Genomic DNA, 21,778 nt, shown 5'->3' on the forward strand with positions numbered 1-21,778 from the left:
GCAGGAATTGTTTCTCCCCATCCAACTGAGGGTTCCTGAGGCAAATTTATGAGGTTGTCCCCACTTGGACTCAGAACTCTCTTGCCTTTCAGTGTCTCCAAGCCTGAGCTGTGAGCTCCCTCTTGGAGGGAAGAATAGCATCTCATGCAGTTTGACTTCCCCTGGTGCAGATGCTGGGCAGAGTCAGTGTCCAGTGTGTGTTTCCTGAATAAATAGATGAACGAATGGTGTCTTCATGCTGATGCTTTGCTTCACTTACCACTAATGTGCCCCCCTCCCTATGTATCTTCAAACTTACCAGACCCTGGCTGAGAAAGACATGAAGAAAAAGCTTAAGTGGGTTACCCACACTAGATTCTGCTCCTGGCCCTGTGACCTTGAACACACAGTTATGACCTTGGACAAGTTCCAGCCATGATGCATGTTTGTCTAATGTATGTTTGCTGACTAAATAAATAAATAAATGGATGGATGGATGAATTCCCTGAGCTTATGGTGTCCCAAACCCTGGGTCCCTTTGTGGGGCAAGTTCTCTGTTCCATGAAGTAATATGACAAAGGATCCTGCCATTGGCAGAGAACTGCAGTTCTGTGACTTAAGGTCTGATGAATCCCAGATTCAAATCCTGATTCAGTGATTTATTCCACAAGCACTTCTTAAGCACCTACTATAGGCCAAGAACGGTAAAGGATCACGAAAACAGAGAACACTCATGAGGACAGGATTTATGTCTATTTTGTTCACTTGCATATTCCAAGTGCCTATAATAGTGTGTGGTGTGTAGTAGGTGCTCAATAATATTTGTTGAATAAATGGTGAAATAATTCCATAAATCTGCAATTTTAAATATGAGAAATATTGGGATGTTTTTGAAAACATATAATAGAAAAACATGACCTCTTTTTTAAAAAGGCTTCCCTGAGGACATGATTAAAGGAGTTAATATATGGAGAGCTCCTGACCTAGAACAATGCCTGGAAGAGAGTAAGGGCTTAATATACCTGTTGAATAAATGAATGAATGAATGAATGAATGAATGAATAAATGAATATTTAAGGCAAGACCTGAAGAACGAGAAACTTTTATATTAGTGTGTGGTAGCTGCCATAACAAAATACCACAGACCAGGTGGCTTAACGTCAGAAATTTATTTTCTCACAATTCTGGAAGCTAAAAGTCTAAGATCAAGGTGCCAGCAGGGCTGGTGTCTGACGAGACTTCTCTTCCTGGCTTGTAGGCAGCCCACTCTCACTGTGTCTTTACCCAGCCTCTTCTCTGTGTGAGTGCAGAGAGAGCTCCGGTGTCTCTTCCTCTTCTTAAACGGACACCAGTCCTATGGGGTCAGGGTCCCATCCTTATGACCTCCCTTAACCTTTATGACTTCCTTGTAGGCCCTATCTCCAAATACAGTTACTTGGGGGTCAGGGCTTTAGCATTTGAATCTGGGGCGGGGCCTGGGAGGAGGGGGTGGGGGAGGTGTACAATTCAGTTCATAACAGTTCCAGGCAGAGAAAACTGCATGTGCAGAAGCACTGATCCAGGAAGGGTCATGCCTTGGAAGAACTAAGAACCCAGGAGGATTTGATCTTAAAGGGAGAGGAATGGCTGGAGAGATAAGTAAGGCTGAATAAGGAGTTTTATAATAAGACCATTCTAAGGAGTTTGAATTTTTTTCCTGCGTGTAATATGAGCCACTACAGGGTTTTAAGTGGAGAGAAACAGACCAGATTTTTTTTAAATTCTTTTATTTTTTATTTTATTTTTTATTGTTTTATTGCTTAAAGTATTACAAAGAGTATTACATATGTCTCCTTTTTTCCCTGCCCTCAGACCAGATTTTTTATTTAAAGTCATCACTCTGGTTGCAGTGTGGAGAATGCATGGGAGGAGGCAAGAGTGGAACCAGGGAGGCAAGTGAAGAGGTGTGGGAAACCATGTGACTCAGAGCAGAGTGGCAGTGGAGAGGGAGAGAATAGATTCAAGACAGGTTAACCCTGCAGAACTGACAGAGCGTGAGACTGCCTGGGTGTGCGGGGCTAGGAGAGGAGAGCTGACAAGGGAAGTCCCAGGTTTCTGGTAAGAGTGCTCATGTTCTTCATTCTCTGCTTCAGTTCCTCATCTATAACACGGGCAGAAAAGGGTTGTTGGGAGGATTAAGGGTTATATGTGTAAAGCACTTAGAACAATTGCTATCATTGGCATTATTATTGTTATTGCTTTACAGTGATGATAACTGTAGACATTTTCTGCTTTTGTACTCGTCAATTATTAATTGATCTGATCAATTTAAAAAATAATAATAAGGGGAAGGGAGTAGGGGGAGGTTGAAGAGGGTGAAGGAGGTCAAATAGATGGTGACAGAAGGAGACTAAACTTTGGGTGATGAGCACACAATGCAATATACAGATGATGTATTCTAATACTGTACCTTTGAAACTTGTATGATCTTATTAGCCAATATCATCCCAATAAACTTCAATGTTTTTAAAGAGTGATTTATTTCTGAGTGTGTAAAGTTATAGTGATTTTTATTTCATTCTTTTTCTTATCCATATATTCTAATTTTTCTAAATAGACATGTATAATAAAAATACAATAAAAGTCACGTTTTCAAATAAAAAAGAACAATAATTTCTGCCCTGAACCCAACAGTCTCTGGCTTTGTAAGTCATCGCCTACAGGGCTGCTTGCTGCCTGGAGCCTATTCAATCTTCTGTCTTTTTCTCTCTCTGTGACCTTTGGGAAAATCAGCCGCTCAGAGCCTCGATTTCCCCATCTGTAAAGTGGGGCAGGTATCCCTGTTCTGGAGACAAGTCTACATTCTGCAAGGCACTGGGAGAGACTGCGTGGGGCGGCAGCGAGCTGTGCAAGGGAGGTCGTGGGTACTAGGCCTGGCGCGGCGTGACACTTCCCCTCCGCAACACCAGAGGGCGATGTCGCGAGCTGCGGCACCACCCGCCCACAGGGGCGGCGCTCCATCCCTCCCGCGTCTGTCTCCTCCACGTGGGGACGCAGGATGGCGGCGGCAGTGGCGGTGGGTGTGCGTGGATGGGGGCGGGGGCGCGCGACGGGCGCAGGTGCCCGGGGTCCGCGAGGCGGGAGGGCGGCGGGAGGGGGGACCCTCCTCTCCCCGGCGCGTGGCTGACGCCCGCTGCGCTTGTTGGCGCAGGACGAGGCGGCGGCGCGCGACGTGCAGCGGCTGCTAGTGCAGTTCCAGGATGAGGGCGGGCAGCTGCTGGGCTCCCCGTTCGACGTGCCCGTGGACATCACCCCGGACAAACTGCAGCTCATCTGCAACGCGCTGCTGGCCCAGGTGAGCGGTAGGCGGCGCCTCCCGGGGCGCGCCCGCTGGGGATCAAAAGACCTAAGATCGGGGGGCTCAGGGGCCCACAGTGGGTGATGCACCCCGGCGCGAGTCCATGGGGTGCCACCCACCCCGGGAGAGGGTCAGAAAGATACATGGGCGTGAGAGCGACTACATGCCGACCAGACCATCGCGGTCCACTTGCAGAGAGAGACAGCGTTTGGAAAGCATCGGATGCATTGTCAAATGAGTCCTCGGCACAGCCCCTCATTAGTGCTCCCCATTTTACCGGGTAGCCCGGAGGCATTGTGACTCGCACGATGCTACGTGGTAGATGGTAGTTTGGAATTGGACTCCAAAGGTGTCAAACTCGAAGCCCGTGCTCCTTTAACGTCCAAGCCAGTATTTTCAAAGTGTTGCCCTCCGTTGGGGTGGGAGGAGCTTAAAAATGCAGGATTTGGACCCCACCCCAGACTTACTATACCTGACTCGGGGGTGAAGCAGAGCCTGCATTTCCAAGCAGCTTTTTGGATGCTTCTTACACATTATACAGCGAGGTGGGGTGGTTTGGAAAACTGCAGGATGGTGTATACTAACTAATCCTGCACTTGAGTGTTCTCCTTAAAGAACGCTAAAGAATCCGAATTAGTCACTAGCAATAGGATGTTGGGCTAATTACGTAGTTGCTCGGAGCCTCAGGTTTTTTTTTTTCTTTTCCATCTTTCAAGTGGGAATATGAATGCCTACCTCCCAGAGTTGTTGTGGGATGCAGATAAAGGATTTTAAAGTGCTGTGTAAGCCTCCCACAGTAGTTCTTCAAGGATTAAGAAGGTCTAACGCAGTGGGGAATGATGGAGGCCTACCTCTAGCAGGGTGGCTGGAAAGAAGGAAGTTTCACCTCCCACGCTCCGTGAGGAGCCTCCCTAGTGCAGGGGGGCCGCTGTCCGCATTTGATAGGAGCGTTGCCCTCTGCCTTGCCCTCCAGGAGGACCCCCTGCCACTGGCTTTCTATGTCCACGATGCTGAGATCGTGTCCTCACTGGGGAGGACGCTGGAGGCCCAGGCGGTGGAGACGGAGAAGGTCCTCGACATCATTTACCAGCCACAGGCTATCTTCAAGGTCCGCGCTGTGACCCGCTGCACCAGCTCCTTGGAGGGCCACAGCGAGGCGGTCATTTCTGTGGCCTTCAGCCCCACAGGAAAGTAAGGACAGCTGCCGAGTTACGGAGGGGCGTGTCGGGGTGCAGCCTCTGGGTGGGGTGAGGAGGGTACCCCAAGTGATGATCAGTGTGGCCTCAGGCGGCCTATCATAGACCCAAGCTCTGGGCTCAGGTTCCGAGTAGGATTTCCCAAGGGAGGTTTGGTCCACAAAGACCAAGGACTGCCTTGGGAGGGGCCTTCCTGGACTTGATCTCAGGAGATTTGGGCTGCACGCTCAGCTCTGCCCCTGCTAGCTGTGTGACCTGGGTAGGTCCCTTAACCTTTCTGGGTTAATTCTTCATCATCTGTGGAACCGGGTTTCTTTGCTTCTCATGGCCCTGCGAGGATAGTGAGAAACTTTAAATCTGGTTAGAGCTGTGGCCGTTCCTTTTAGGAAGGAAGAGAAGCGAAATGACCTGTTGGGGTCTCCTCCCAGGTGGCAGCAGTGTTCCGTTCCTCCTTTTCACGGGAGAGAAAAGGCCAGTCCCAGACTCTAGTCCCAGAAGACAGTTGCATGGGCAGCAGAAACGGGCAGTGTTTCGGGATGGGCCCTGCCCCTGGGCCCCACTGCAGAGGTCAGGCCACCTCTCTCTTCTGCAGGTACCTGGCCAGCGGCTCTGGAGACACCACTGTGCGCTTCTGGGACCTCAGCACCGAGACACCGCATTTCACGTGCCAGGGTCAGTATGCAGTTGGCCGTTTAGGGGGTCTGACTGGGGGGCAGGTGACCCGCTCCAGCTCTTTAATTCCTGAGGAGGCAGATTCCAACTCCTTCATGTCCATTTAGTGATGACCTGTTCCTGAGCAGAGACTGCACCCTTGAGCCGAGCCAGCCTCTTAAAAACAAGCAGACTAGACCAAAGCGTCAGTGAGGGGTTGTGGGAAGGGGCTGACGGGCTAGTAGCAAGGAGGACCTGGCTTAAATCCAGCCTCTGCCATGGTGGTTCTCAAACTTGAATGCTCATCGGATCACCTAAGTGGTGCTGATGATGCTAGTCTGGGGACCACTTACCTGCTGGGCAAGGACCTTGTGTGTGTGGAGAACGTACGCCCTTTTTAAGCTGTTTTCTGGAAAAGGGGAGTGATAATCTTGCTTTGCCTCATACCTTAGTGCTATTGTGAGAATTTCAAGGGATGACACCTATGAAAACGCTTTACATCACGTGTCATGTGAGGAATTATTGGAAAGCGGCAGTGTTATCTGTACAGCAAGACGCATGGTTCTGGCACTTGAGGTGTATTTTCCTGCTGCCTAGGAAACCTTATCTCTCCTTTTGTTCGATCGTTCACTTATTCAGCAACTAGTTTAGGAGTTCCTGCTATGTGCCAGGCATTGCTAGGAACTGGGGATAAGAACAGATGTCCCTCCTTTCCCCCGCCCCTTCTTTCTCAGGACACAGACACTGGGTCCTCAGCATATCCTGGTCCCCCGACGGCAAGAAGCTGGCCTCAGGCTGCAAGAATGGCCAGGTAGATGGAGGTCAGGGTAACTAGGCAGGGACTCAGGGGCCACCTTCCTGGAGCTGGGTCACAGTCGGGTTCTGGGTCTTTAGGGAGGTGGGTGGGTGGGGCAGGGGAGCCTCAGGGAGGCTTATTATCTGAGCTTCTGTCTTTCAGATTCTCCTGTGGGACCCAAACACAGGGAAGCAGGTGGGCAGGACCCTCGCCGGCCATAGCAAGTGGATCACGGGCCTGAGCTGGGAGCCCCTCCACGTGTAAGTGATACAGACAGGGCTGGGGTAATGAGGAACAAGGGGTTCAAAGCTCTCCCCCCTGCACACTTGACGCAGAGAGAGCTGTTCATCACAGGGCCTGAGAGCCGCCTGCAGGTGCCGCTGAATCTTGGGGTTGAGAAGCTGTGCAGACATTGCCCTGACCCTTGAACTGGGAATGGGGAGGCGCCATGGGAAGACCGGCGTTGCCAGGTCAGAAGTGAGGTCACATCTCCCCTCCCTCCCAGGAACCCCGAGTGCCGCTACGTGGCCAGCAGCTCCAAGGACGGCAGCGTGCGGGTCTGGGACACGACCTCGGGCCGCTGTGAGCGCATCCTCACCGGGCACACCCAGTCGGTCACCTGCCTTCGGTGGGGAGGAGACGGGCTTCTCTACTCTGCCTCGCAGGACCGCACCATCAAAGTCTGGAGGGCTCATGACGTAAGAGCTGGGAGGGTTCAGAGGCCAGTCTGTGCCCTGAATCTCAGGCCGCGGGACGCCAGCGCCGGGGGAACACTGACCAGTGTCTCCTGAGCATGCTCTGAGAGCCAGGTCGAGGAGACACTTTGGGAACACGGGGTCTGTGGTTGGTGCTGCGCTATAAGGGAGGTTCCAGTGTCCACTAGCATAGGCAGGCTCTGGAAATTCCTGCGGTGAGAAGCCTATTGAACCTGCCTTATTCCAACCTTACTTGACCAGAGCCTTTTCATTCTGACATACTAACTTCCTTCCATGAAACATATATTCAGAAACATTGATCTGGGCTAGTGCTCTCGTTTTACAACTGAGGAGAGACTTGAGGCCATAAGGGTGGTTTGATGAAGATCACAATGAGTGAGGGTCCTGACTTTGAGTCTCCTGGGACTAATCTGGAGGTGCAGTTTCCCGAGGGTAAAGTGGTATGTGCGTCTGACTATCTCCTTCTCCCCTAGGGTGTGCTCTGCCGGACTCTGCAAGGCCACGGCCACTGGGTGAACACCATGGCCCTCAGCACTGACTATGCCCTGCGCACAGGGGCCTTTGAGCCAGCTGAGGCCTCGATTAACCCCCAAGACCTCCAGGGGTCCTGTGAGTGCGCGGGAGAAGGAGGGGAGAGAGCTGCTTGGTAAAGAGCCAGTTCTCTAGCTTAATGTGTGAGAGTTGAACCTAGGCGGCGGGTGTTTGCTGTTCGTGTTGGATTTTCTAATCAGCCTCACGCCTTACCTTCTCTCCCCTCCGGTACGTGGACACAGTGCAGGAGCTGAAGGAGAGGGCTCTGAGCCGGTATAACCTTGTGCGGGTGAGTATGTGCCAGCCGCTGGCACGTGCACCTCTGTGCTCGGCTGTCTTAGTCCCTGCAGCGCTCTGCAGACGCTCGGCCCCTCTGCCTCTAGCCCAGTGATGGCGAACCTTTTGAGCTCGGCGTGTCAGCATTTTGAAAAACCCTAACTTAACTCTGGTGCCGTGTCACATATAGAAATTTTTTGAAATTTGCAACCATAGTAAAACAAAGACTTATATTTTGATATTTATTTTATATATTTAAATGCCATTTAACAAAGAAAAATCAACCAAAAAGAGTTCGCGTGTCACCTCTGACACGCGTGTCATAGGTTCGCCATCACTGCTCTAGCCCCACCTCAGAAAGTACTTTTCTAAAAAGTTGTTCTTGAAAATCCTAGTTTATACTTCTAAGGTCTTCATGTGCTGGGGATCATTTTATTTTATTTATTTTATTTTATTTTAATTTAATTTTATTTATTTTATTATTTTAATTTTATTATTTTATTTTATTTGTTTCTCTATTCATTTGCATTCCCAAGATGCCTCTCTTTTTTATTTTGTTTAGTTTAAGTAACACATTCACATGGCCACAAGTACAAAGAACACAGAAAGACAGATAGTGAAAAATCTCTCATCTCTGTTGCACATTCATCCGTTCCTTTTTGAAGCATCTAGTGCCACCAGAATCTTGTTTCTCCTTCCAGACTTCATGTATACACACATGCATGTATATATGTACACTGTATACAGTACGTGCTGCATAAGGACGTTTCTGTCAACAACAGACCACATATGCGATGGTCCCATAACATTATAGTGAAGCTGAAAAACTGTCGCTTAGTGATGTCACTGTCCCCACGTCCTCTCGCCGTGTATTACTCGTGTTTGTGGTGATGCTGGTGTAAGCAAACCTATTGCGCTGCCAGTCGTATAGATGTACAGCATGTACAGTTACGTACAGTTACATACAGTATGTAGTACTTGATAGTGGTAATAAACAGCTGTTACTGGTTTACATATTTACTGTATTATTGTTATTAATACAGTAAAAAAAAAGGTTGCTGTAAACAGTATGCCATGTTCCAGCAGCAGCCTCGTTCATATGTCTCATGTTTACCTTGTCTCTTGATTGCATCATTTTCTTATGTGCTTGAGTTAATCTCGCGTTTTGTACAGTAACATGCTATACAGCAAGCATGTCAAACTCAAAGGCTAACACGGGCCAAATAAACAAGGTTTAAGTTGATGTGGGCCACAAAAAAACAAAAGCTTCAATTTTCATAGGACCGTAGGTTTTTTTCGATAGGGATATGCTGAATATAAAGGGCTGAAATAAATGAGTAATTATTAACATAAAATAATAGAACATTTTAATAAAAATTAAATATTTTTTCTTGAACATTAACTTACCAGACACTGAATAACTGCACAAGTTAATAAGCGTAACACAAATAAACCTATTTTTCTTGTTCTCCGAAAGCAAAATATTTCCTGTTGTGCACACCAAACAAGTTAGTCCAAGACTAATGATGTGGCAATTGGCTGCTGAAATATTCGCTGCTAGTATTAGTGGAGAGAAATGGTGCGCCTGTGCATAAGGCTAATCATTAGCGAACGTTGCAGTTCGTTAATAATTACGTATAACAGGATATTGTAAAAATTTAGTTACAAGATTTTTATTAAAACGTTTCTTACATACCGTTCTATTGGCTGGGCCTCAAAAATATTCATTGTGGGTGGGCCGCGAGTTTGACACGCTTGCTGAACAGGCTGCTTGCCTGGCAGCAATAGGCTGCACCCTATAGCCTAGGTGTGTGGTAGGCTATACCATCTAGGTCTGTGTAAGTGCACCCTGTGAAGTTCAAGCAATGGCTAAATTGCCTAACGACACATTTCTCAGAACATGTCCCCATCATTAAACAGCACAAACGCTTAATTCTTCCCCTTTTTTAACACACCACTCGGTACCTGGCTTTTTCATGTAATTACATATCTTAGACATTGTCCTGTGTTCGTAAAGTTCTTTTTGGGGTTTGGGGGGAGTAACTCCTATGATTGGCAGCTGGCCCCAGCCTCCCTGCTCTGGGTCCCGGCCGCCGTGCTGGGGTTGAGTAATCAGTAGCGTGTTTGTTGCCGAGGTCACGGTCTCCCGTCTGAGACCGTGTTTACCACTGTCTTTCTGCCTCCCCTAGGGCCAGGGCCCAGAGAGGCTGGTGTCTGGCTCAGACGACTTCACCTTATTCCTGTGGTCCCCAGCAGAGGACAAGAAGCCCCTCGCACGGATGACGGGACACCAGGCCCTCATCAACCAGGTGCTCTTCTCCCCGGACTCCCGCGTGGTCGCCAGCGCCTCCTTCGACAAGTCCATCAAGCTGTGGGACGGCAGGACGGGCAAGTGAGTGGAGGTGTGGGAGGGAGAAGGCCACTGTTGCTCCGAAGGACCTGGTTCTGCCACTGGCTAGTTGTGTGGCGAGTTCTGGATTTCGAGCCTCTGTTTCCTCCTCTTTAATAAGAAGACACCTGACCCGTCAGCCTTGTTACAAGGTTTGAATGAGATGGTATATTTAGCAGCAGCGTTAAGTAGGCACTGAAAATGCTAGTTCATCCCACATCTAAGGAGAGAAATGATCTTAACACTGGCCTTCCTCAAAGTGTGGACCAGAGACTAGTGGCAGCAGTAACATCTGGGAATTTGATAGAAATTCAGAATCTCGGGATCTTATCGATCAGAATTTTAAATTAATTTTCCAATTATATTTGGCATACAATATGAGATTCGTTTCAGGTGTACAGCACTATGATTAGACATTTAGATACCTTATGAGATAACCACCCAGTAAGTCTAGTACCCACCTGACACCATACATGGTTATTACAATATTATTGACTATGTTGCTGTACTTTACATCCCCACGACTGTTTTGTAAATCAATTTGTTCTCTATCCGAGTTTGTTTTCTTTGTTCATTTATTTTGTTTCTTAGATCCCACATATAAGTGAAATCATATGGTATTTGTCTCTCTCTGACTTATTTCACTTAGCATAATACCCTCTAGGTCCATCCGTGTTGTCACAAATGTCAAGATTCCATTCTTTTTTATGGCTGAGTAATATTCCACTGTATGTATATGTGTGTGTGTGTGTGTGTGTGTGTGTGTGTGTGTGTGTGTATATATATACACCCCATTTTCTTTGTTTAAGTTGTTTCCATATCTTGGCTATTGTAAATAATGCTGCAGTGAGCATGGAGATGCATATATCTTTTAGAATTAGTGTTTTGGATTTCTTTGGATAAAAACCCAGAAGTAGAAATACTGGGTCATATGGCAGTTTTATTTGTAGTTGTTTGAAGAACCTTCATACTGTTTTCTGTAGAGGCTGAACCAATTTACATTCCCACCAACAGTGCATGAGAGTTCCCTTTTCTCCACATCCTCACCACACTTGTTTGTTGATTTATTGATGATCGCCACAGCATCTGCATTTTAATAAGGTCACCAAGTGATTCTGCTGTCGCTAAGGCTGAGAAGCACCGTGTAATGAGGCACAGTGCCCTTGGGGTTAATTAGTTTGGAGGCGAGGGCATGGGCAGGAAGGAGCAGAGAAACCCTTGGCACCTGTGTGTCAGTTGTGTATTTTTACACAGCAGCCCTTTGAAATAGGCCATTCAGTGCCTTTTTAAGGTAGGAAACTGAGTTTCAGAGATGCCTCATAACTTGTCCCAATAGACACAGTTAGTCTGAAAGTTCCAGGTGGGCCTGGCCCAGTTTTACTCCATGCCACCTGTCAGCAAGCAACTGTCATATTGGGGGGGTGTCAGGCAGATGGGCTAAGCAGATGGCGGCATTGGGTTCTAAGGCATACAAAGTTGAGTGGGTATGGAGGCCTGGCAAGAGGCACCCTAGAAGCAGCTCATTTGGAGAAGTTTTAAAAACACATAATGGGCAGTAATGATTCAATTGGCCTGGGGTGGGGCCAGGCAGTGGGATTTTGTAAAAGTTCCCAGGTAATTCTAACATGCAGCCAAGGTTGAAAACTATGGCTGTGGGCATCCAGGACCCTTCATACGTGCTTGATGATCTAATCTCCATCATCTTCTTCCCTTGGCCCAGGTACCTGGCTTCCCTGCGTGGCCACGTGGCTGCCGTGTACCAGATTGCGTGGTCAGCCGACAGCCGGCTCCTGGTCAGTGGCAGCAGTGACAGCACACTGAAGGTGTGGGACGTGAAGGCCCAGAAGCTGGCCACAGACCTGCCAGGCCATGCGGATGAGGTACAGCCCACCCTGTGGGTATGGAATGGGAGCCTGGCCCTCCTCCTTCACCCTCCTCACTGGCCTTCTTTCCTTCCTCCTCCTCGGTTTAGGTATATGCTGTCGACTGGAGTCCAGATGGCCAGAGAGTGGCAAGTGGTGGGAAGGACAAATGCCTCCGGATGTGAGTTGGGGGAGGTAGTGATTGGTGTGCTGGGCTTGCTGTCACTCTGCAACTTTCCCTTCTGGCATAGAATTTGGAGGGTTTGCCAGGTTCCCAGGCGGGGCATTGCAGGGATTATGGGAAACCCTGACAGTTCTGAGGCTGCTCTGTGGAGGGCGTGGGGGGTGGGGCTGGGGGGGTCCAGGGCCGCCCCAGCACGAGGCAATAGTTCTTTGTGAGCACTGGACTTGGGAGTCTTCAGACCTAGCTCAAATCCTGGTTCTCCCTTCAATGTGCAGTCTTGAGAGCTTGGCTAACCTGTCTCTTGGGGGTTATCAAACTTGAGCAGACAGGAAGATCAAAGGTAGGCGGTGAGCACACCTTGGAACCAGAAGCATCGTGTGCTTGTCTTCACCCCACCATCACTGTCATTGGACAACTTGCTGGGCACCCCAGGGGCCGGGCCTGGTCTGAGGCCCTGGTGAGGCAGGCGGCGATGCCCAACCTGAGTGAGGCTGAGACAGTAGCCAGGCTCTGGATGGCTGAGGGGAAACCACAGGGCCTCCCTGTGGCGGGCTCCTGAGATTACATGGCAGCCTCCCTTTCCTGCGGTCACTCCCCACCTGCCCCTCCCCTCTCCACAGATGGAGGAGATGACCCCCACCTGGACTTGGCCTGTGCCAGCTGCCTGCCCTGACAGAGACCAAAGGCCGGGTGGTGACCCGGAGAACAAGTGTGGCCTGCTGTCCTTGCACAGACCCTAGAGCAGATCGGAGGTCAGAGGTGGTTACCGCAGAGCTCAGCCCTTGGCCGTCACTCTGTACCTTCCTGGTACCGTCAGGGGTGACAGGAGGCCAGGCAACAACTAGACCCCTGCTGCTGCCCCTGCCTCCTTTCCCTGCTGTCAGCTCTATTCAGAGTCAGACCCCAGATTCTGTGACCAAATAAATAACTTATATTTTGTGTGTTTGGGTTAGAATCCCTTGTCTAGAATCCCTGGGCTCAACCAACGTCTGTGCTAAGTCTGTTTGTCTAGCCTCCTCTGCACTGGGCCAGGAAGCCACCTTTCCTCTCTCCCCACCCCCTTGTGCCTGTAAGGGAGAGGCCGGCTGAGGCTGGGGAGGCTGGCTGAAACCCGTGATCGTGGCCAGAGTTTAAGCCAAGGCTGAGCTGCCTGATGTGTATGCATGAGCCACATGTGGCTATTTCCATTAACTAGCATCCCTGCAGTTAGAGATGCTGTTCTCAGGCGCTCCAGCTCCAGGCTGCTGAGTGTATTGGACAGCACGGTTGTCATCACGGAGTTCTGCTGGCCAGTGCTGCTCTGTGGGCGCCTCCCTCAGCCCCTCACCAGCACACTTGTCGAGGCCTTGCCATCCCCGAGCACTGTGGCCGGCTCTCAGGGTACAGACAGGTGACGGCTGTCCCGGAAGATTCTCTAGTGGGGCATGCAGTGGTGAGAGCTCCGGCAGAAGTGGGCAAAGTGTGTTAGGGAAGGATGGTTCTGTCCCCTGAGGACTTCAGGTGTGAAGGGACCCCACAGACTCTTGACCAAGACCTGGCCCTCCATGCATCCTGCCTCCACTTTCTCCTGTTCCAGCGCTATGGCAGATTGCTGAGGTTGAACTTCTAAACCATCCTTGTATGTACTGCTCAAGGCCACAGCATTTCTAATCTCTTGTTCCCTCACCTGCCCCCACCCTCTTCTGTGCCTTTATATATCCCTCATAGTAGCCCTGCAGCTGGTCTCGTGTGTGTGTGTGTGTGTGTGTGTGTGTGTGTGTGTTTTAATCCTCACCCGAGGATATTTTCTCCATTGATTTTTTTACCCCCTAGAGGCTGGGGGAGGGTTGGGGGTGGGGGGGAACAGGAGAGAAACATCGACTGGTTGCTTCTCGCACGTGCCCTGACCAGGGCTGGGGATCAAGCCTGCAACTGAGGTATGTGCCCTTGACCGGGAATTGAACCCAAGTCCCTTTGGTCCACAGGCCAACGCTCTAACCACTGGGAAAAACGGGCCAGGGCACGTCCCCATATTTTTTTATAAGGAAACAGCCCAGGAAGCTTAAATGGTTTGCCCGTGCCCTCACATCCAAGAAGAGCCAGAATTACATCTGGCACTGCCCCAAAGATTGTGTCATTTGCACCCTGTCCCTCCAGAGCTCGTCTGATGCTGATGGTGTGCGGACTGCCGCCACCGCTGCCCAACGTTGCTGTTTTCCTGGCGTGTGTTTTAGTCTGGGTGCCGGTCTCTTCCTCCCGTGGGGAAGAAAGAGGGTGGTGCTGGCAGAGCCGGGCAGGAGGAGGGGGTGGCTGTGCACAGCATGAAGCAGAATGGAGAGGTGCTGAGCGACCTGCAGTTCTTTAATGAGGGATCTGGACTTAGCCTGGATCTGGGGAGGGGTGCCTGCAGCTGTGGGCAGTGGCTGACCTGGCCTGCAGTGGCCTGGAACCCTCCCTTAGTAGGGAAATAGGTTTTCCAGATCTTCCAGCCTCCGCATCTCAGCCTGCCTCATGGCCACTGTTTTCCTCTGCGATTCCTTGCGCCGCACCGTGATCTGGATGGGGTTGTTCTCCGGGAAGCTGGTCAGGTCGTTGGCCACGGTTGCAAACTGAAATCACACAAGAGAACGCCTCAGACTTCCTTCCCAGACCTGACCTCTCTCTGCCACCCCCGGTTTGTTTGTTCAATGGGATCTTAGGTAGCATCACCAACCTACCTATCAACACCAGAAACAGGTATGAGGCGGCATGATTCAAACCTGTGATGTTTCCAACCACAGGCCTGTGGACTCGGGCCTCTCCCCGACACCATGCCCCTACCCACCCCCAGGCTGCTCCCTTCTTTGTCCCCCTTCAGCCCAGCCTCTGTCCTGTATCTGTCAATGCCCTTGACTTCCTGACCCATTCACAATCATTGGTACCGAGATGAAAGATGAACGTGATAGTGATGCTGATGAGTACATCAGTTTGCATTCCCAGGGGGCACCAGAAGTGGCTTAATCCTCAAGCCTCCCAGAAGAGAGCAACTCGGAGGTGAAGTGTATTTGCGCAGGTAGAAGGAAAGCAAGCAGGGAGATGTCGTGGGGGTATAGGGTGTCCCCAACCTCCAAAGCCCCTGGTGTAGACCTCTCCCTTGTAACCCCGTGGGCCCCCATCTTTCAGGGCTCACTTTGTAGGGCTTGCACCACTTCCCCGCCCCAGCTGTGTTGACGGCACGGACGATGAGGCAGTAACTTGTGTTAGGCTTCAGCTCCATCAGCTTGACAGTGGTACCCAAGATCTTGTGGAAGATCCACGGGCAATTCTTTGTCTTGGGAAACTCATTGTCCTTTTTCTTGGCCATCTCCTGCAACAGGACCTGGTAGAAGCTGACCGGCTGCCTGCTCATGGCATAGGTCCAGGAAATCTAGTGGGAAAGAGAGCCCCCAAAGCTTCCTCAGACCTGGCCCGGGCTGTCCTCCCATCATCCCGACTCGCACCCCCCACCCCCACATGGGTGGGAGTGCCCCTCTTCCATCCCCTGTTCCTGCTGGAGCTGAGGCAAGTCTGATGGGAGGTACAAGGTGCGCCAACTGGGTGTGGAACCACCAGCGCGAAGCATATGCGGCTCTCCCTGCACAGCCCCACCCACCTTGGAGTGTGCCTTCATTCCATTTCTTCTAGACCAGCACTTTTTCAACCAGTGCGCCCCAAGAATTGTTAAAACGTGCAATACCTGACACTAAATAGTCAACCGGCACCGCGGCACATGCATGTTTTGAAAATTCTTGCAGCACATCAGGGTGGAGAATCGCTGTTCTAGACACGTCAGTTGAGAGGGGCCTTAAGAGATGGTCTTGTCCACCTCACTCATTGCATGTGGGGTGAAAGGTTCAGAGGGCAAGCGGCTGGCCCATGGTCACCTAGCAATTACGTGACAGGGATCAAACCAGTAGCTCCAGAGCCCATGTGCTTTGCACTACAGCAGTGGTTGCCAAGCAAGCCTGACGAAGCCCCCGGGGATTTCAGTAACACTGCAGATCCTGGCCTGCTGTCGCCTGGCCGCCCTCCCATTTACAGTTTCTCCCCTGTCTAGACCGAGTAGTTCTCAAACTGGTGTGCCTGAGAATACCCTGGGGGACTTGTTAAGACAGATTGCTGACAGTCTGTGATTCAGTCGGGTGGGAGGCTTAAATTTGTAACTAGCTGCCAGGTGATGCTGACCCTGCTGGTGGTCTGGGAACCACACTTTTGAGAAATGCTGCTTTGGGCCTTCCAACAATGGAGCTTCTAGATTTATCTTCCTAAAACACAGCTCAGGTTGCTCCCATCACCAGAAATCAAGCTCTGCAAAAATCTGCTCTCTGTTGTTTACAGAAAAATCTTTAAAGTAGCCTGACTTCGGAGGACTTCTGGAGAATGACCCCAGGCTAACTTTCCCCATCTATTCCGCTAGGACAGCGCTTCCCCACCTGGGGTCCGGGGCCGTTAGCATCACCTGGGAATTTGTTAGATTCTCAGTCCCCACCCCCCAGGTCTACTGAATCAACCAGATGAGGTCCAGAATCTTGTTTTTAGCAAGATGATCAGATCTGCAGGCACAGGAAAGTGTGCATTGGGTCCTGGGTGTTTCCTCCCCCACTTTCCCACCGATGACCCTTGGCTAGTGCCAGCCCCTCCAGGCAATGGCTTTCCCCCATCTCTAGATGTTTAAACCTACCTCTACCCCAGCTCCAGTGTTACCAAGAGCTAATTCCTGCACCTGGAAGTAATGTGTCTTCCCTCTGACTTCCTGGTGGGCTTGATCTGAACTCTTCCTACAGCAATGAGCCCTTCCTAGCTTGCACTGGAGTTCCTTACAAACATGCCCTCTCTCCTAACCTATGAACTTGAGGTCAGGATGCAGGCGTTAGGCATCTTCACACACCCCCAGAGCTCAGCTCAGTGCCTGGCACATTGGGGGTAGACAGTAAGCCTTTGCCAAATGCACGAGGAAGAAAACGCACCACGGCCGTGTAATCGCTGACTGTGTGTTCACAGATAAAGGGCGCCTCTGGCACGTCCGTGACCACGGAGGACTTTGAGGATGTCGAGGAGGTGTCTGTGTCCAGCTCAGGGTTGTCAAGGTCCAGCAGGCCCTCGGGGGCTATTTGGGACTTAGATTGACGGGGGCAGAAGGCCAGGTCCTCCTTTTCTGTATTCTTGGCCACCGAGGTGATGCTGAGCTTGTTCAGCTCGCCTTCCAGCAACCCTGCAAAGAAGCTGCTGTTGGGCTGGGTGACGGCCAGTTTGATGGGATTCAACAAGGTAGATGAGACGGGGGAGATGCTGGTGTCGTCGGAGCTGCATTCAGATTCCTCCCCTGGCATCGCCTTCCTGGAGTGCGAGGGGAGACAGGTGAACACCCAGCCAGCCCATGCAGCCTGGAAGCTCCCGGAGGCCAGGCCTTGGGCCTGACTTACAAGGGTCCCAGCTGCTTCTGAACAGCTCAGAACATCCTCACTGCTGTGCAGCAGTGCATCTACCCACCGGGGCACAAGTGCCAAGTGCAGATTCCTGGTCCCTGGTTGGGATGGAACTGGGGAAACTGCTAAAGTTAATAGGATCCTCAGACGACTCTGATGCAGGTGTTCTGAGAACCACAATTTGAGAAACTGCTAAAACTTTAAGGCTTCCCTACACAGTAGGGTGCAAAGTCCCAGGGAAGGACCACAATGATCTACTGAGAGATGGAAAAGTATCTAAAAGAAAAATAAATTAGGCTTTACTAATATGTACTCACTAGTTAATATTTAATGTAGTTACTAATTTACTTAGAATTTATAACATTAATATATAGCATGTAAAATTAACAAATACACATATAGTGGGATAAATGCTCAAAAACTTTTCCCTTCCATTCTAATTTTTTAAAATCATGACCTATTTTAGATATAGCCAAAGACATCAAGAATAATATATTAGCCTGGCAAGTGTGGCTCAGTAGTTGAGCATCGACCTCTGAACCAGGAGGTCATGGTTCAATTCCTGGTCAGGGCACATGCCTGGATTGTAGGCTCAATTCCCAGTGCGGGGCGTGCAGGAGGCAGCTGATCAATGGTTCTCTCATCATTGATGTTTCTCTCTCTCTCTGAAAGCAATAAAAAATAATATGTTAATATAATATATTAAACCTATGTGATCGTGTCAACTAATGTCACCCCAATAAATTTAATTAAAAAAAATAATATCTTAAGCTTTTATTTAGCCATCATCCAGCTTCAGAACTAAAGCCTCATCAGTATAGTTGAAGGCCACTGGATTCTTCTCTCCCCACCTTACTCAGAGATAACCAGTACAGTAAATTTAAAATTTTTGTGGTTATTATTCCTCGTGTGTTGTTACATATGTATGTTATCCCTAAGCAAGATATATTTTGCATATTTTTAAATATGTTTTTATTGATTTCAGAGAAGGGAAGGGAGAGAGAGAAACATCAGCGATGAGAGAAAATCATCAATTGGCTGCCTCCTGCACACCCCACACTGGGGATCGAACCTACAACCTAGGCATGTGCCCTGACTGGGAATTGAACCATGATCTCCTGGTTCATAGTCAGTGCTCAACCACTGAGCAACACCATCCAGGACATATTTCTAAACTTTACATAATAAATGGTATCATTCAGCACATATCCATCAGCAGCTTGCTTGTTCACTCAGCGTTGTGTTTTTTTCTATTCATCTGTATTACACAATAGCTCTGGTTTAATCATTTTAACTGTTGTTTGGTTTTTCATTACAGGCATATCTGTATTGTTACTAATTATTTGCTATTAAAAGGGAAAACCTTGTACAGGTTTCCACTATTTAAATATTTTTTTTACCAATGAAGTGCAGAAACCCCCAAAATTGGCTTTCATATCTTTTTTTAAATCTACCTTTACCCAAAGTAAGGAATACATATTACATGGCAACCTAGTATACTCATACATACACATAACACTAAAGCACACTGCACAAACCAGTTCTTCCTCTATGTGTGATGTGCTCTGGAACTTGTTATTCTGTTTAATTTCATTTTTATGATACCGGTCTCCACCAACTAGAATGAGTTCCTGACCCATCAATGGGTCACAACCCACAGTTTGAAGAGCACTTGTCTAGAAAGAGCAGTCAGGGCCACACGGTGAGTTGATGGCAGACTTGGAACTAGAACCCAGATCCCCTGGGCCCCAGGCCTGCCCCTGGCACTTTCTGCCTCATCTCCTCTGCTTCCTACCCCATCTCCCTCAACTGCTCTGGCCAAGTCAGCAACCAACACGCTCCCCTGGGTCCTTTACGCCAGGGCTGCTTCTGGCTTCATGGTTGACTGATGGGCTAAATATTTCCTCCCTGAGCTCCAGCTCCATTGACCTCCTCCTAAGAGACCCTGATCAGCCCAAACCTTCTGTGCTAGCCCATCTGTGGTGGGCATTTGGAATAGATAATTCCCCCACCAAGGTCATTGTAGGTGGAAGAGTCTGAGTAGAGATGCCATTTATACTTCAGGTTGTCCTAATGGATCTGTTTCAGACTTACTTTATCAAAAGATCAGTGCTGATGTGGGCATGGAAGGCAGCTAGCCCGGGCTGTATGCTGCACATGCTCTCTTCTGGTATTTACAATAGCCCTGCTGGATGAGCGTTAGCCCCAATTTCCAGATGAGGGACTAATCTTACCTACAGCCATATACCTAAGTAGTCAAACTTGGATTTGAACTTGGACTCATAGCCCTAGGTCTTCCCACTAGAGCATGAAGTTTCCTATAAGCATCCATCACTTTAGCCATACCTGCTACTTACAGGCTTCTTAGGAAATGGACACCATATCCCTTTCATATAATCAGGACCAGCTACATAGTTTGTGGGTCCCTTTCTTCAGACATTATTAAGAATATCAAGAGAATAACAGCAAAACGTTCAACTAAGCACAGGGCCCTTCTAAATGTGGGGCTGTGTGTGACTATAAAGGTCACACACACTGAAACTGCCCTGCAGATAACTTCCCAGGCCACCCCTTCACTACTATCATATCAACACTCCTACCACCCTTCCCGGCTCTCCCCTTCCCTTCCTAGACATTCAGCGCACATATCACTTCCTCCAAGAAGTCTCCCTTAACTGTATCTTCTCCCAAGCTATACTAAGCCTCCTCCATTTTCTCAAGGTGTCTGGTCATAGCACAGACCATGCTGTATTATTCTTGATTCTTCACACACACACACACACACACACACACACACACACACCAGGCTGGGAGCTTCTTGAATCCTGGGCCAGACACCTTACAGGAGCTCAAAGAGTTTTGTGGCATGAAGTAAAGGGAACCCAGAACCACCAAGGAGAAGCAGTTAACCTCGGTCTGAAGACAGACAGGTTATTGGGGGGCCATAATCAGGAAGGGGAAGGCACCAAAAGGGAGGATTGAGAGAGGGGAGCCATGGAAGAGTGGAAGGGGCAGGGGTGTCTGGTGGGGGGTGTGAGGACCCTAACTAGACTAAGGGGCTGAGGATCACTGTCAACAAATCTCCGACTAATCCCAGAAGGCCTCCTGGAGTAGGAGGCCTACATGTGTCTAAGAACTGACATGGGCCCAGGAATCCATAGTGCAACCTGCACACATGCTGTCCCCTGGGAGTCCAGGGCCCAGGTTGTGACAGCTCCAGGAAGTACCTCTTCTTCAAGCCTCTCCCACCCGCAGCCCCAGCCTTAGCAAGGAGGACAGAACCCGGAGTGTATCTTACGGTAGACTGGTAAGGTTGATGGTATCTTCCTTCATGAATGTAATCAAACTGCCCCTTGAGGAAAGAGGGAGTCCTTTGGTGGCAACCATCCTGTTCATAGACTTGGGGTTTAGAAAGGGCTTCGACATTTGATTCAAAACGAGAGTCTCCTTTTTCATCATGTTCTCCTCCCCATCTCCCACTTTACAGAACACCTCTGATGCCATCGAGTTCGTTTGGGACCACAGCCGACAACCAAGCTGACAGGAAGTAGAGAGAAACTGGGGGCAGGGGACCCAGCCTTAGTTTGGCTGGGATGGGGGTGCAATGAGCTGACTTCATAATCATCACAGAGTGTAACAATTAGGGGACAGCCTCCCCCTTAATCTGAGGCTGCTGCTACCCAGGGCCAGGGCCAGGGCCTGGAGCGAGGTAGAGCCAGGGAACAGACTGCATCCCCCTTCCAGCTCCAATGCTCGGTGGCTCAGCAGCCCTGCCCTTCTGCAAAGATCTCAAAGGCTCCCCACCTATGATGCCCTTTGGAACTGCCCTGAGAAGGAGGAGAACGGTGGTAGGAGAAAGGCATCCTGGCATGGAGAGAGGAGACACTGGAACGGGTCTTTGGGACTGGGGGACTGTGGAATGCTGAGGCACCATGTCCAGAAATTCTAGGCAGCAAACCCTCACTGTGTCCAGTCTGTAGGCAGAGGGAAAACAGAGATGGTCCATGGGATTCATGGCTCCATACACCCGGGTTTTACTGCTAGAATTCTAAACGTGTCACGTGGATCTTCCTGGGTTGAGTGACAGTGGAGGATGCTGCAGAGGGATACAGAGATGGACCAGACGTTATTTCTGTTCTCAAGGAAACCATGCACATAACTTCGGGGATGGGAAGAGAAGCTGTTAAAGCAGCACAGGCTCTGCCCTGAGATGTGAATTTGTCGCTCTAAGTCCAGTCCTGCCCTTACAGGCTCAGTCATCTTTGGCCCCTGACGTCACCTCCCCAGCCCCAGTTTCCTCATCTGAGAACTAGCGGTAAAAATAGCGCCCATCTCACTGGGTTATGAGGAGATAACCCTGTAAGGTTGTTTTGTTTCTTCCAGAGGATGAGGCAAAAGCAAAGGACATTCAAAATAACAAGTTCTACGTTCTGTGTTT

General features: G+C 49.7%; 2 protein-coding genes across 4 annotated transcripts; one reads left to right on the forward strand and one right to left on the reverse strand.

Moving 5' to 3' along the window:
• Nucleotides 1-2,993: 2,993 nt before the first annotated feature.
• NLE1 (notchless homolog 1) lies at nt 2,994-12,872 on the forward strand. Of its 3 annotated transcripts, XM_006101926.3 has the most exons (13): nt 2,994-3,034; nt 3,170-3,313; nt 4,290-4,507; nt 5,105-5,184; nt 5,898-5,974; nt 6,122-6,219; nt 6,465-6,657; nt 7,149-7,284; nt 7,449-7,495; nt 9,672-9,874; nt 11,592-11,751; nt 11,844-11,914; nt 12,538-12,872. In XM_006101926.3, exons 1-13 carry the CDS (start codon nt 3,017-3,019, stop codon nt 12,548-12,550), a joined length of 1,458 nt encoding a protein of 485 aa, XP_006101988.1. In that variant the 5' UTR covers nt 2,994-3,016; the 3' UTR covers nt 12,551-12,872. The 3 variants fall into 3 exon arrangements, 2 of the variants coding, with proteins under 2 accessions (XP_006101988.1, XP_023599158.1); XR_001350974.2 differs by lacking the exon at nt 12,538-12,872 and having other exon boundaries at nt 9,672-9,870; XM_023743390.1 differs by lacking the exons at nt 7,149-7,284; nt 7,449-7,495.
• A 1,480-nt stretch (nt 12,873-14,352) lies between these two features.
• FNDC8 (fibronectin type III domain containing 8) lies at nt 14,353-20,844 on the reverse strand. Its single transcript, XM_006101928.1, has 4 exons — nt 20,639-20,844; nt 16,882-17,251; nt 15,066-15,302; nt 14,353-14,505 (listed from the first exon to the last, which is right to left on the reverse strand). The coding sequence occupies exons 1-4, from the start codon at nt 20,842-20,844 to the stop codon at nt 14,353-14,355; spliced, it is 966 nt and encodes a 321-aa protein (XP_006101990.1).
• Between the last annotated feature and the right edge of the window lie 934 nt (nt 20,845-21,778).

This window comes from Myotis lucifugus, unplaced genomic scaffold (genome assembly GCF_000147115.1).
Source record: "Myotis lucifugus unplaced genomic scaffold, Myoluc2.0 scaffold_387, whole genome shotgun sequence".
Lineage (NCBI taxonomy): Eukaryota > Metazoa > Chordata > Mammalia > Chiroptera > Vespertilionidae > Myotis > Myotis lucifugus.

Bases quoted from the DNA above. Each gene is read 5' to 3' on its own strand.
- FNDC8 (XM_006101928.1), bottom strand. From the start codon at position 20,844: ATGGCATCAGAGGTGTTCTGTAAAGTGGGAGATGGGGAGGAGAACATG. The intron at 15,303-16,881 runs GTGCGTTTTCTT...CTTTCCCACTAG, and splicing joins TCAGCGATTACACGGCCGTG to ATTTCCTGGACCTATGCCAT. The intron at 14,506-15,065 runs GTGAGCCCTGAA...GTGTGATTTCAG, and splicing joins AGTGGTGCAAGCCCTACAAA to TTTGCAACCGTGGCCAACGA.
- NLE1 (XM_006101926.3), top strand. The intron at 5,185-5,897 runs GTCAGTATGCAG...CTTCTTTCTCAG, and splicing joins ACCGCATTTCACGTGCCAGG to GACACAGACACTGGGTCCTC. The intron at 11,752-11,843 runs GTACAGCCCACC...TCCTCGGTTTAG, and splicing joins TGCCAGGCCATGCGGATGAG to GTATATGCTGTCGACTGGAG.